General features: G+C 34.4%; 2 protein-coding genes across 3 annotated transcripts in view; one reads left to right on the top strand and one right to left on the bottom strand.

Annotated features, from left to right (window-relative positions):
* LOC111698400 (ATP-dependent DNA helicase Q5) overlaps positions 1-15,315 on the top strand; it is a 16,476-nt gene extending 1,161 nt beyond the window's left edge. Inside the window, exons 3-13 of the mRNA XM_023468734.1 lie at positions 344-465; positions 7,022-7,218; positions 8,398-8,549; positions 8,611-8,695; positions 9,616-9,729; positions 10,092-10,192; positions 10,455-10,536; positions 11,086-11,189; positions 11,469-11,561; positions 13,189-13,714; positions 13,987-15,315. Of these exons, the coding sequence (XP_023324502.1) occupies positions 344-465; positions 7,022-7,218; positions 8,398-8,549; positions 8,611-8,695; positions 9,616-9,729; positions 10,092-10,192; positions 10,455-10,536; positions 11,086-11,189; positions 11,469-11,561; positions 13,189-13,714; positions 13,987-15,210 (2,800 nt within the window). The 3' untranslated portion in view covers positions 15,211-15,315. The remainder of the gene's footprint in view (positions 1-343; positions 466-7,021; positions 7,219-8,397; positions 8,550-8,610; positions 8,696-9,615; positions 9,730-10,091; positions 10,193-10,454; positions 10,537-11,085; positions 11,190-11,468; positions 11,562-13,188; positions 13,715-13,986) is intronic.
* LOC111698409 (uncharacterized) lies at positions 3,604-6,601 on the bottom strand. Of its 2 annotated transcripts, XM_023468746.1 has the most exons (4): positions 6,316-6,601; positions 5,551-6,144; positions 4,111-5,345; positions 3,604-3,976 (listed from the first exon to the last, which is right to left on the bottom strand). In XM_023468746.1, exons 2-4 carry the CDS (start codon positions 5,671-5,673, stop codon positions 3,661-3,663), a joined length of 1,674 nt encoding a protein of 557 aa, XP_023324514.1. In that variant the 5' UTR covers positions 5,674-6,144; positions 6,316-6,601; the 3' UTR covers positions 3,604-3,660. The 2 variants fall into 2 exon arrangements, with proteins under 2 accessions (XP_023324514.1, XP_023324521.1); XM_023468753.1 differs by having other exon boundaries at positions 5,551-6,601.
* Positions 15,316-15,320: the final 5 nt, after the last annotated feature.

Raw genomic sequence — 15,320 nt, forward strand, 5'->3', positions numbered from 1 at the left:
TTTTTGGCGCTACCCGGATCCATATCAACGTTTCCTGATACGGATCCGGATCCGACCAAATGATACGGATCCGACCGGATCCGGATCCGAAACACTGCTGGGAACCCAATTTAAGAAACTATTTTACAAGTCCAGTTCTTTTACTACTTAAGAAAACACAATTTATCACATGAATACTACTGAATTAAAATATTTAACTTATTAAACTAAAAACAGAGTCTTTATGTGAGTGGAAACATGCCTTAGTATTTGAATTATCCATCTATGCACTTATTTATAACATACCTGGTGAAAAGAAAACGTTGGAATTAATTCTAACCGTTATATAATTTAAATATTTCAGCCATCTGCTGGAGCAGCTGAACCTGTTCTTCAAGCACCCTGATTTCCGTAGTAAGGAGCAGAAGGAAGCTGTTCATTGTGTAGCTGAATCAAAACAGGATGCATATGTTTCAATGCCAACAGGTTCATATTTAATCTGATGAAGTAAACCTTCTAGGATTTTAATCTCCTGTTCAACGAAATAACCAACCTTAAATTCCCTCCTTTTTTAACTCCTATTTACAGGGAGGATAATTACTTATCCTCCCTCTTTACAGGGAGGATAATTACTTATCCTCCCTCTTTACAGGGAGGATAATTACTCATCCTCCCTCTGTGATCCATACAGATTTATCAAATAAATAGTTCTCTAATTTAATTTTATATTTACATTTATCACTCTCTTAATCAATCTTTATCAATCTCTTAATCTTCATCCATATGCATTAGTAAGAAATAAGAGAATTAAAATCATAATTGATAGTTTTATTGATTTCATTATTATTTTATCCCCCACGGTTGGTTATTTCGTTGAACAGGAGATTAAACGATAAATTACTACTTAACCGGGAGTTTTCATGAGGATAATTAAATTGAGGGGAAAACCACTTAGCCGAGGGCCTCCAAGACCTTTTTGGGGTTCTAAACCTCACGAGCGTAGCGAGGTGAGGTTTTGAACCCCTTTTCCCCTCAATTTAATTATCCTCCCTTAATCTCCCGGTTAAGTAGTAATTAATAGTTATAATTGGTATTTTTCTAACAATAGACTTTACTATAGTTTACCCAAAGTGTTGCCCTTTTATTTTTGATCATTTTTTCTTAAAATACGCGCGCTTTTTCATTATTCACCTTATTTTAATAATCTTATAAGGGAGTGACCGGCTATGTAAGGTAGTTGAACTGAGTATGCAGTGTTGTGGAAAACTTCTTTAGGATTCATTCGAGACATATTAAACTTTTTAAAGATCAATTTATCATGAGTTTGAGCGCAAATTCGACGTTCAAAACTCCTACTTTGGGGGTGGATACGTTTTCAGAATTAGTTTTTTTAAATTATTAATTATAACGACGACATAAGATGTAAAAAAGTTCTACAATAAACTACAGACGTCATGTATAGGAACATGATGAGAAAATATAAATTAATCTTATCATCGAAAATAAGTAATCTTGCTCAATTTTTAGTTTCTATTTTCTCATTATTCTGGTTTCTTATTATTCACAAAGATTTTCGCAGATTTTCTAGAATTATTTTTGAAAAGACGACATTTGAAGAAATTAAAGAAATCGGCGAATAAATTCAAAGAAGATAAGAAATTCAATATAGTAATGAACACGAAATAATGGATTTTAGCACTGAATTATTGACAAATTTCTTTTGAGAAATATGTTCCTAACCATCTAATTAGATTACTGTTTAATTTTTACTTTATTTTTCGTTGCCGTTTTTTAATAAATAAAAAAAAAACTGATTCTGAAAACGTATCCACCCCAAAATAATAGTTTTGAACGTCGAATTTGCGCTCAAGCTCAGGATTTACAGATCTTTAAAAAGTTTAATATGTCTCAAATGAACCAGGAAGAAGTTTTCCACAATACTGCAATACTCAGTTCAACTACCTTACAAAGCCGGTCACTCCCTTCAAGATTGTTAATTTTAACTTGGTTAACTAGTTTCACTTCAAAAATTTTAAATCTTTACTTAATGGATTAGTGGATTTGTGTTGACTATTATAATTAATATCGTTGTAAATTTAAATACAACCCCTGCCCCAAACAAAAGGGAATCTGGAAGTAATTTTTGCGATTCTTCAACAAGTGTCATCTAAGATTAATAAAAATATCGTTTAAATATTTGAATACATTATTGCTGGTGTAAAACTAGTATTCAGTAAACAATTGAACGATTGCCGTCTTCGTGCTTTATTTAGATTATAAAATGTTGGAAATATTCAGAGCTGAAAACTTTTGAATGGGATATCCTTAATCCCGATCAGTTAATTAAGCTGGAGATTAATAACAAGAGGAGAACAAGCATTATTTAATCTGGAGATAAAGAAAAAGAGTGGATTAAGCATTAATCCCGATATCCAGAAATCAAAAGTTCCCAGCTCAGGACACATTTATATAAATAAATTAGAGCTGGGAACTTTAGAATGGATAACCTTTAATTCCAACTACTTAATCCGAATATCCACTGTTTAATTTAAGTCCTTAATCCACTCTTTTTCTCTCTTTTTGGATATCCGTACATTATTTTCTCCAACGAGAGTGCAGAAATATAGTTCGTAAATTGTATTGACCAATGACAGCCCTGTAAATAAATTCTATCCCATGTGAGAAATCCGCAAATCAAGAATTTGTTGTCGGCCATTTTGTAAATTAATCGGTGAAGAAAAATATTCAATAATAAGTTTGAGATTCTTTTGTAACCAATTTTAACTAATGTAATAATAAATAAATGGGTGAGAAATTAAGTGAGGGCCCTTTTAGTCAAGAAAACCGACACTTCCGGCGTTCTTAGAATCCAATTTGTTGATCTAAATATTTAATCTATTTGATCTAACATAATCTCGAGATTATGTTAGTCTCGAGATCAGCAAAAAGAGGATTAAGCATTAATCCTGATATCCACCATTCTAAAGTTCCCAGCTCAGTTTCATTATCCAAGCCCCAAGTGACTTTTCTTAAAATAAAGCTAAAAAGAAAGAAGGCAATTATTCCACTGTTTTTAAATACCCCTTAATCAACCAACTAGTTGTAACATGTTTATGTTAATGTTGTGGTGTCTTCAAAGACCCTATCTAAATGATATTAAAGGAGATTACAGATTATGTTATGATAAAAATCAATACTTATTCGTTTAATCCCTCAAATACCGTAGTCAGCATATATATATCAATACATAAACGTTTACTAAAATGCCGATATAATACAGAGGCTGACGTATATTCCAGGTACTGAAATGCAAAATAATAACGAGTATACGCTGCACTGTATATACTAATGAATTATAAGGTTCTGAAATTGTATCATATTACCATTTTAGTAAGCGATACTGTATTCATGTATATGCTGACTACTGTATTTACACCGACAATCATTTTAGTAGTGCTTAGGATCCGTCACATTTTGATGTTGATCCGGATCCTGGATCCACCTTTCAAATAATGGATCCGGATCTGGATCCAGGTCATAAATCAGAAAATCTTTTTATTTTAGTTCAAATATTTTTTCATACCAAAAAAAAATTTTAAACATTTTTTTATTCCTATTTTCTACTATTTTGCACTAAATGATGATGATTTTTTTCTTTTTATTGTATTAAAAAAACAAAATCTATTTCATATTAGCTTTGAGAAGGAGGAGGGCGTTCAGAATATCTGCCTTCAGGCAGCTCCTCAGGCCTGATTTGAATATCTTCAGTCCTGAGAACAGTCTCTCCACGGAAACCTGTGTAGAGGGCATTGTACAAAGAAGTCTTGCAGCATCCTTCAGCACATCTGGGTACTGGGAGATTGGATCAGAAAGCTTTTTTAACTCTTCTCTTGATTCTTTAAGAGTTTCTAGTCCCTTTAAGACACTGGTTCTTATGAACTGCATTTGACTTGGCTGATTCTCCGCAGTAATGTGACTGTTCGAACTTGAAGATGACCTAGGATTTATAATCAGGAGATATTAATCAATAAATCTATTTTTCTGTTGATCTTTCAGATTTAAATCAACAGTCAAACATAAAATTTTGTGTTAACAAAGAAATTTCATTATGTATTGTTAGTCAATATCTACCTGGTTACTGTAGGTGGTGGAGTTAGATTAATATTGTCTTCTTTCCCAGTAAGATCAAAAACAGATAGCCCCTCAGTCCCCTTATTAAGTTTGAGCTTTTTTCTCACGGCCCTAAACTCTTCATCTGAATCTGAATCTGATACCTCAAGATCTGGAACAGTGGCCTCCTTTTTTTCATCTTCCAACCCCTTAATCCTCAGGACAAGGTTGATCAGGGTCTCCTTTCCTTTAATCTCGTGATCAGGGGGAAGAAGGTCCATGTTAGTAACATCGCTTAGCACAGCGGCAAGTAGTAAACCATTACCTAGGAGCTCTTCTTCCCTCTTCTGCATAGAGTGAAGAAAATCATCTGCTAAAGAGGACCCATGATCTTGATAGAACAGCTTAAGTCCACTCCACTTTCTATAGAAATATCCTGGCGTGAGATTTTCAAATTGAAGGGATTTTGTGATCAAGTGGGCCTTCATTAATAGGTCCCTGAGGGAGATCGCATGTTCCCACTCAAAACTTGAGAGATTTAAATTCTCATTACCCATATCAGCCATCTCCTCAATAAAACTCCTGAGTTCAATCAGGCGATCAATCATTGCATAGGTGGATCCCCATCGTGTTTCCTGATTCAGCAAATCAACTTTTTTAGCCCTACGACGACGAAGCTGTTGGTTTATCTTGGGAGACAACGCTTCTTTTGCGACATGTCTTAGCTTGGCAATAACTCCTGAAGCAGTTTTCTTCAGTCCATCATGAATAGCGAGCTGTAGTATATGGACTGCACAACGCATGTGCTCACAATTAATAGGAACCGAACTCTCGAGATCTAGTGTTCCAGCCATAGTCTCATTGTCATCTTTTTCGTCATTTTCACTCTTACCTTCTTCAGCATGCTGAAGGTCTTCTTTCATCATGGACACCATGTTGGTGGCATTAGCCGTGACACAGCAGATAATGTTAGCCAGGGGTATGTCATAATCTTGGAGCACACCATTTACAATCTTCTTCAATTCACCGCTGGTGTGTCTGCCCTCATTATCTACTAGAGCTAGAGTTCTGGTGACACCAAGACCTTGATCATCAACAAACCGAACGTTCAAACCTAAATAGTTTACGCGTAGCCTGGTTGCACAGTCAAATTTGAGGTAGAGAAATCTATTCTTGAGCTCTTTCTTAATCTTCTCCTTCATCTCATTTCCAGCATTCAGGACGTAATTACGTATATGCTGTTTATCCAGGGATACCTAGCAATTAGATTTATGTTGATTTAATTTTTTAGTCTAAGATTATTAATCAGACTATTTTAACTTCAAGTTTTAATTTAAATAATCTTTTAAGAAAAAGACGAAAAAGTATCAGATCATCAGATGAAATTGTGAAAATTGTCTTGATACTCTTTTATTCAAATTCAATTTAATTAGTATGAAAACGTAAGAAAGAAAGAATTACCTTCAGCTTTGTTGCCATTTCTCCGTTGATAATTTTAAATCCGTCAGACTCAAAAAACTTGAAAGCTATGCCATTCTTTACCACCATGGACACTATACCCATTCTGAACTGTTCGGCTGTCATAGTAACTGCAATCTTGTCCGAAACAAAAAATGTGTTAATTTTTTTCTGATATCGCGATACAGACTAGAAAGATATATTTAAGAAAATTTCAAGTTTTTATCAAAAATCTACTCAGAATTTAAACTTGATTAGCAGTAACTTTATTACGACATTTTGGATAAAATTTTGTAAATGTAATGAAATATTTATTTTTACTCTTGGTGGACCCAGCTTTGCCTAGAGTTTTCCCAGTAAAAGCATTTCCTTGGTTCTTTTCGAGTTCCCCAATTAAAATTTTAAGGCAAGTCTGTCTAGGGGTTCCTGAGTTATGATCGGACATCCAAGCAAAAAAAGAAGAGATTACTACTTTATAAATATTGATATCTTCCTTGGTTAATGATTCAGAAGCTTTGCTCTCCTCAGTTCTTAAAACCTCATAAATCTCAATATGTCGTCTCTGAAGATGTCTTTTCAGGTTTCCCGTTCTTGTCCCTATAACAAAAAAGTAAGAAAGCTTAATTATGTTTGAATGGTCAAAGGCCGTTGGTGGGGGGGAGCAAGAACGTTTTTTTGGGTAAAAAATATTCATAATGACTGAATATGTAATAGGACTGATGTCGAAATGATACAAACTAAAAAGTATGCAAACTTATGATATATCACCTTGATTTTTACTGGTTCCTAAGCCTCCACTGCTTAATTTAACACCACATGTTTGATCGTCATCCACCTTAACCTGACATATCCAGAAATCTCCTTCTACCAAAAAATGTTTTAATATTGCATTGTCCTCCTTTTTATTCTTGAATTTAGCCATGTTCAGTAGCGTCCACTATCCAGTGCTTGTAGGCTGTACTGTGTATAGAGACTGAATTTATACTGAACAGAACTGAATACTGGTAACAGAATAGCATCCTTAAACCTTAGCATATGTGCCCCCCCCCCCCCCCCCGCCAATCTCCTCATCCTACACGTCCTTACACATCCTTACAACTTAACTTGTGATGTGGAGGGTAGGGAGACTTCCCCCCCCCCTCTCCAGTTGTTAAAGGGGGTGGGGGTGTACCGTGAATGTCGGGAGTAAAGATTTGAGCGATAGAAACCTAACACCCTGAGAATATTATTTAATTCTTTCCAAAAAATTCAAAATATGATATTTATTTATGAAAAATTATGCTGTTTTGCACATTTTTAAAAATTAATCCAGAGAGCCAAAATATTGCGGATCCAGCGGATCTGGATCCGGATCCTAAGCTCTGCATTTTAGTAACCGATATACTGTATTTATGTATATGCTGACCACTGTATTTACACCGTCTATCATTTTTGATTTTACTAAAGTATTTTCTAAAACAACATCGTATTTCAGGAAGCGGTAAATCTCTGGTCTACCAGCTACCCGCCGTTATGGCGGAGAGCAAGGTGACCATCGTCGTATCGCCGCTGATAGCGTTGATCAAGGATCAGATAGAACACCTGCAGAAACTGAAGATTGTTGCAGAGTCTATTAACTCTAAGATGGGAGAGAAGGATAGGAGAAGAGTTCTTGATGATTTGAACTGCAAGGTGAGAACATACTTTGGATTTTTACCTTGTTACATCTCAGGCTCCTCAGGCGCGGCGTTTAATGAATTCAATCAGATATGTTTTTTCCCTTCTTAACAAAACTAATATTTTTCAAAAGCATTCACAGGGGCGGATACAGGGGGGGCGGGGGGACATTCGCCACCCCCTGACAGATTCAGGGAGGGGCGAATAATTTTTCATGCGAACATGAAAAGGAGTTTCAACGTGATTTTAAGTGATTCATGAGTTGCATGCACGATTTACAACGGTACCCTTTATATTTTTATCTGAGCACCGATGGGAATGATGTCGTTTTTCTATGTTAAAAAGTGTTGCAGATTCTGTGAGGGTTCCGTCACTTGAAACCATAGCTACAGCCCTGCCCGCACACTCAACCATAATTCCCAGAATTTGTATTTTCTTCAACTTCAACGGTCTCAGTCTGGAGTAAAAAAATCCTGCGATAATACAGCGTGCAAATATTCTAAAACCTTTGAAGAAAAGTTGAATATGTTTGTATTTTATTTCTGACCACTGTGCATATAAATTATTCAGTTTGTCACTAAAAGGTTTTTAAATATAAAAATTGACCAGTTAAGATTTTTAAAATAATTTTAAATATTAAAAAAAAAAATTTTTTGGATCTCAAATTTTGACAGGAAATTGTCGATTTTAATATTTATTATTCATGAAGAAAATATGTTACATTATCTAGAGAGGTAAAAAAACAGAGCAAAAAAACTTTTTATTGATTTGCTGATATTTGCAATTAAATATTTAAGTGGGTTTTCCTGTGTTTTTACAACATTTTAAAATTATTTTGTTTTTTAAATGGACAGGAAAGTTACCCTTCATTCATACAAAAACATCAATGTCCGATTTACAACGGAACCATTTAAACCTTGATCTGATCAAAAATGTTGAAGATAACGTCGTTCTTCTGACTCAAAGTGTTTTTTTTTCTGTGAATTTCTCCATCGTTACATGCAGCAAGAAATGCGCAAGTCACTTTTGCCACAAATGAAAATAAACATCAACATTGATATTTTATTTATACTTGATCAGACAAAGCTTTTAAGGGTCCGTTGTAAATCGGTCTTTGTCATCTTTGCATGGAGAGTCATTAAAAATTACGCTTAGTCTCTTTAAATTGTTAAAATTTACTGAACCTACTTTTAGAAACCAAGAACGAAACTGTTGTATGTAACTCCTGAGCAATGTGCTACCAACACCTTCCGTTCCCTGCTGGAAAGACTTGTCAAATTTGATAAACTCGCACATTTTGTTGTCGACGAGGCGCATTGTGTTTCTCAGTGGGGTCACGATTTCAGGTAACTCTTAAACCCTTCTTAAAGAAAAAAATTGAAATTTTTAACCGGGGTTTCAATCTAGACCTGATTATCTGAAACTGGGTCAGCTGCGTAAGATGACCGGAAAGGCCAGCTGGGTAGCTCTTACTGCCACTGCATCTGATAAGGTAATTAATAAAGAAGCATTGTCATTCATATGATACGAGTAGTATGTCAGGAATACAGGGTATCCTTTTCATCTTAATGTTTACGTGGTGGCATATCCGTAAAGATTAAAATAATTTCAATGTGAATTTTTATAATGTACCAAGACGATCTGCAAAGGTAAATAAATGCGTAAATTAAAGTATTTTATATAAACTTTTTCATCTTAAATAGAATCTGTTTTTATTACTCGCTTCCCAATGGGAACCATCGGTAGTTACACTAAAGTTAGCAATGCAATCCGTGCGAAGCAGAATTTATATATAGCTAGGTGAAAGATTCTAAACCAGTATCGGGATGTTACTGAAATTAAAGAACTGGATTTTAGCCAAGTTTGCTTTTTTTTTTAATGATTTTGCTGTGGAATGGAAAGACGACTCAAAATACGATTTTGAACTGTGCAATGTGCAATGAACATGAAACATACTAACTTTGCAGCAAATACACAAGTTAATTTTGAAGCTGCCGGTGAAACTATTTGCTGTTTACTAACATCAAATACACAGAAGATTGCTAACATGTCTTCTTTCAATGGGTTTCACAGTACAAAACGTTCATTTATAAAAAGTAAGCATGTTTTATGTGTGTGAGAGTGTGTTCGTAATAGTGTTAGGTATTTTCCCATAGGCGCCTTCCCAAGTGACAATTTCCCAAGTGGCCACTTCCCAAAGGCCTTCTTAGGCGCTGTAAGTTGCAATAAGAGACCGCGCGCTGCGGCTAGGACAGGGTTGGGAAGTTGCGCAATTTTTAAGTTGCCACTTGGGAAAATACCCTTGGGAAGTTACCACTCGGGAAAATGTCATTGGGAAAGTAACTAATCTACGTAATGTTGATAACCAGTCAAACTTTTCACTATATTTAGATGTTAATGAAACTGTTCTAGGTGGTTGAGGATATCATATCCATCCTGAAGATGAGAAAAGGAGTAAAGAAGTTTAAGATCCCTTGCTTTCGGATGAATTTATTCTACGATATCCGGTTCAAAGATTCATTAGATGTAAGTTAAAGTTTTACACCAACTAATGCCATTTTTGAAAGGAGATGAGAATTTGCCAAAAACTCAAATTTTCTCAACCTCGTATCTTTGGAACCTGGTGTAAACTTTTAAACTTTAATTTTAAAATTAGATTATTTGAACTAACAGAATTCATAGTTTGAAAAATAAAAGATCTAGGAAATTCGGTTGCAAAGATATTGGGAATAGAAAATTTAGTTAGTGACACCTAGTTCCTTGACAAAAAAAAGTTATTTGTTTGATAACTGATATCATCAAATATTGAGATGAACTATACAACGATACCTTATCAAGTTTCAAAAGCCAAAATGTTAAAATTATGTTTTTTTAATATTTATTCCTAGAATGAGTTTGAGGATTTGAAGGTGTTTGTGAACAAGTGTTTAGGACAGGGCTGGGAGAAGGATCGAAACCCAGGGGGTGGAGTAGGGATTATATACTGCAGGTAGATATATAAACCGGGGGCGGGAGGGGTGTAGGGATATATACTGCAGGTAGATATATAAACCCAGGGGGTGGAGTAGGGATTATATATTGTAGGTAGATATATAAACCCTTAAACCTATAATTTTCTTTAATCTTCGTTTTCGGAAAATTTAATTATTTTCCTAGGAAAATTAGAAAATTATATAGACAATTGTAATCTTGATAATATAATAATTAAACAAGTAACTGGAATTCCATGGCTGATGTATAAATGAATTAAGAACACGGGATGGAACAGAGGTCCTGGCTGATCAACTATCTAAACGTGGAATACCGTGTAAAGCTTACCACGCTGGTCTAAAGGTACCCATTATACTTGGATACAAGGTTACCCACAAACGACGACCGTACGGAACTTATTTAGTATTTTTATTTACATTTATGGTTCATTGATTCGTTTCTTTAAATTATTTTCAAAAGTTTTCCCTACCAAAAAAAAAACGTTAATTTCCCCGAAAGTTTTGTTTAAGACGTGGATGAGGAATGGGAATGGGAATGTTTTGGGATAACAGATATATTTATCAAATATCAAAACGATCTGCAAAATAGGCTATTAGATTGTTCGTAAAAAATTGGAAATGTATCATTCATTGAATTTATCATTGAATCCCTCGGGGGTTTAAATTCCCATTGATTCTAATTTGTCTGAGAGTAAATGATATACCTTTGTAAAATATTTATATATTTGTATATTTAGTCTGAAATCGATTAAAAGGGGCGGGATTAAATGCAAATTGTTGCATACCAAAAAAAAAACAGCTTTTTATAAAGGAATGAAAATTGCTCATTTTTAATATTGTTAGCACTTGGAGCTTAATCCGCGTTCTTAGCACTGATGATGAACTTGTTTAGTCTGGAGACCGGAGCCAGGTTCAAGAGGACTGGATGGATGGGAAGGTTCCTGTTATCACCGCAACAATATCTTTCGGGATGGGAGTAGACAAAGCAACCGTCAGGTGGATTTTCTTATTTCACTTTTATATTTTTTATTTTATGTCGTAAATAATTTATGACCTTAATTTTTTTCCCTTTAAATTATCCAAATTTAAAAGAATAGAAAAGTAAAATAAAATAAATTTTTTAGAATATAATCTTTCCAAGCTAATTTTGTGTAAAATCTTCTGTTTCAATTCTCTGGAATTCGTTGAAAACTCCTGGTGAATTATTACTATGTTTGTCATTTATCATGAAGCATTCAGTTCCTGTTTGAAGTTCTGGAATTATTTTATCTCAAGGTTTGTTGTTCACTGGAGTATGCCACAGGCTGTAGCATCCTATTACCAGGAGAGTGGAAGGGCGGGTAGGGATGGAAAACCTGCCAATGCTAGGTAGGAGTAGTAGTTAAACTTTTTGATCCTAGTTCTTGTTTTCCTAATACTGTTTTTATTTCTCACAAGTTCTGTTAGTTTCTTTAGTTAGATTATTTTGTGCATTAGTTTTTCTATTTTTAATATTATCCTGCTCCTTTCTTTAATCTTATTTACAGTGCTTTTGATCTGAATTAAAGGGGAAAAATATCAACCAAAACATGTCAAAAAATACTTTTTACTCTTAAAATACAAATATTAACTGTTAACTAATGAGAGATGTTTAAACGTTATGTTTAAATGTTATCCTACACACTACTTATATATCTTTGTTTTATTATTTCTATTAAAGCCCTAGTTCTCCTATTCCTCTATTACATACTAGTTCATCTATTCCTCTTTTATATCATAGATCTTCTATTCCTCTTTTATATCATAGTTCTCCTATTCCTCTTTTATATCATAGTTAATCCTATTTTATATCAAAGTTCTATTCCTCTTTTATATCATTGTTCTTCTAATCCTATTTTATATCAAAGTTCTCCTATTCCTCTTTTATCTCGTAGTTCTCCTATTTCTCTTTTATATCATAGTTCTCCTATTCCTCTTTTATCTCTTAGTTCTTCTACTCTCCTTTTATCTCCTATTCCCCTTTTATATCATTGCTTCCCCATTCCTCTTTTATATCATAGTTCTCCTATTCCTATTTTATCTCATAATTCTCCTTTTCCCCTTTTATCTCCTATTCCTCTTTTATCTTTTAGTTACATTTTTCCTCTTTTATATTATTGTTATCCTATTCCTCTTTTTTATCATATAGTTCTCATATTCCTTTTTTATATCATAGATCTCCTATTCCTCTTTTATATCATAGTTCTTCTATTCCTTTTTAATATCATAGTTCTCCTATTCCTCTTTTATATCATTGTTCTTCTAATCCTATTTTATATCATAGTTCTCCTATTTCTTTTTTACATCATAGTTCTCGTATTCCTCTTTTATATCATAGTTCTCATATTCCTCCTTTATATCAAAGTTCTCTTATTTCTCTTTTATATCATAGTTCTCCTACTTCTTTTTTATATCATAGTTCTCGTATTCCTCCTTTATTTCATAGTTCTTCTAATCCTATTTTGTATCAAAGTTCTCTTATTTCTCTTTTGTATAACAGTTAACTTATTCCTCCTTTATATCATAGTTTTTCTATTCCTCTTTTATATCATTGTTCTTCTAATCCTCTTTTATCTCATAGTTCTCATATTACTTTTTTATATCATAGTTTTTATATCATAGTTCTTCTATTCCTTTTTTATATCATAGTTTTCCAATTCCTCTTTTACATGAGAGTTCTCCTTTTTAGAGTTATTCTCTTTACATCCTGATTATTATTCTTACTTTTTATTGTACAGTTCAACCCAGAACTATGGAAACGTTTAAAGAAATGTCGTTCCTTTACCCTACTCATACCAAATATTTAGTTATTAATAACACTGTTCCCGCATATTCCTTGGCTATTTGTTTATTTTTACAATTAATGAGATATAGGTAATTATTGTATAAAACTCATGGAAAAATTGTCAAGACGACATGTTATAATTTGTTTCGACTCCTCCGAAATTCTGGGTTAGACTGTAAGAATATTTGTTAGGATCTACTACAGTGCTCGGGAGAGGGATACTACGGCATTCTTGATCAAGAAGGAGATAGGGACCGCCAAAACAGAGTCAAGGAAAAAGAAGATGGAGGCCGGTATGAAGAGCTTCGAGCTTATGGTGAAATACTGCGAGACAGTAAACTGTCGACATGCTGTTTTCAGTCGATACTTTGGCGACTCCCTGCCTCAATGTGTCGACAAGTGCGACGTGTGCAAGAACCCAAAAGAGGTGCAACAAGCCGTTGAATCCTTCCTGAACAGTGCTATGTTTAAGAAAGGGTTTATCTCTGGACCTATTCAACTAGGAGACTCCTCATCTCTCTACGGAGAAGGACGGGTTGGACAGAAACGCCTGGCGGAAGGGTATGGAGGAGATGATGGAGAAGATGATACTGAAGGAAGAGAGGAGAGAGCCAAGAAGGAACTACGTTCTGTAATCAAGAAACAATTTAAACTACGGAAGGCTAGTGACAAGGATGAGGTGAATAAAGAAGAAGATATTGCAACTATGTATGCTAAGGTGAGTTGGAGAATATTACAGTATTAAAAACTTGTTAGAATTTCCTCCCCCCCTCTGTAACAAACTAGGGCTTTGACGCTTTAATGAATTTCCGTCAAAAAAATGTATTTATATTATTTTCTTGTTTCATATGTTTTAAACCGAGGTTTTCAGAACGGTAATAAGCCAATTGTCCATTATCAACGCAAAATAATTGTTGTATATGGTGATGGTAAAACAATCTCATGATTTAATTAAAATGTTGATTAATTTTAATATTCTATCTTATTTAGGTAAAAGCAGCCGAGTTTACAACAAATAAGATTGCTGGTTTAGATGTGAAGACAAGAGAGGATTATATGAGTTTAGTGGAATCTTCTCTAGCTGAAAACTACAGAGCAAGCAAAGGTTTTAGTAATATAGAACTGCAGAACCATGATATCCTGCAGGCTGCTATACAGGCAGAATACCAGATATTCACCGCAAACAAGGTTGTCACCATGTATAGGAAACGAATGGCAACCCTCATAACATCCATCAAATCTGATTCTAAAAAGCTGGATATCTCCGAGATCCTTGTCAACTACAAGCCCGAGGTTGTTGATAAGAAGAGTTTACTAGATTTAGCCAAACAGGTTGGGACGGAGAAGAAGATTGAAACTCCGGTTAAACCCAGGGGTTCAGGATTCAGAATTAAGAGAGAAGAAAATACTCAGAAAAGTTTGCACGATTATTTTACTCCGGTTTCTACCCCTGGAAAGGAGGAGAGAAATGGAGAAAAGAAGTCACCAAGTCCAACATTTGATTTAATGATAGATCTTGAAGATGAAGATGATGAAATAGAAGAGTTTGAGGATCGAGAGATCAATGAGGAAGATGATCTAAACGATGATAATGAACCAGAGAAAGAGGAATTAGTAAAAAGTCCTGAATCACAACCGTCAACGAGTAAACGTATGAAGAATTATCACATGAATGAAAAATTTGAATCCCCTGGAAGAGAAAACCCCGTTTTTGATACGGAATATAAAGAAACTAGTGAGAACGAGACTGTTAACAAGATTCAAGAGAAGATTGATAAACTGAGCAGAGAGATGAAGGAAGGAATGGATCAGATAGCTTACGTTCAAAGTTTAAAAGAAAAGAAAAGTTTGTCTAAGCTAAAGACCGAGGTTGGTTCCATTTCTCCAACTCCAAACGTTGGCCACAAACCCTCTCCAGCAAAGCGCAATTCTAAAACTTTGAATGAAAAAGAAATGAAGAAACTAAAATTGAAGATTGCTGATGAGTTCATTCAGACGTTGGTTCCTTTTAAGAAATCCGGCATGATTGATTCCAAACCGGTTTTTAAGATATTGGCGCGGGAGTTGACCCATCGTGTTCTAAAGCTAGGCAGATCTGCAGAGAAGGTTAGCGTCAAATCAGTCACAGAGAAATTCTTTCAGAAACACCCCGTCATTCACTCAGAAGAGGAGGCGAAACAATTCGTTAAAGTTTTTAAGATAAATAAAAATTAATTCTCATGTGATAAATGATAATCATATTGTGATTCATCTTAACAATGCTAAATTTATTAATATGAAGTTCTGTTTTACTTAAATATAATCTACACTGTGCTCTAACCTGT

The sequence above is a fragment of the Eurytemora carolleeae genome, unplaced genomic scaffold, assembly GCF_000591075.1.
Source record: "Eurytemora carolleeae unplaced genomic scaffold, Eaff_2.0 scaffold40, whole genome shotgun sequence".
NCBI classification, from domain to species: Eukaryota; Metazoa; Arthropoda; class Copepoda; order Calanoida; family Temoridae; genus Eurytemora; species Eurytemora carolleeae.

Excerpts from the sequence above, each read along its gene's own strand:
- LOC111698409 (XM_023468746.1), bottom strand. The coding sequence starts at position 5,673 with ATGACAGCCGAACAGTTCAGAATGGGTATAGTGTCCATGGTGGTAAAG. Across the intron at positions 5,346-5,550 it reads AAATGGCAACAAAGCTGAAG|GTATCCCTGGATAAACAGCA; the intron begins GTAATTCTTTCT and ends TCTAATTGCTAG. Across the intron at positions 3,977-4,110 it reads CCACCACCTACAGTAACCAG|GTCATCTTCAAGTTCGAACA; the intron begins GTAGATATTGAC and ends TATAAATCCTAG.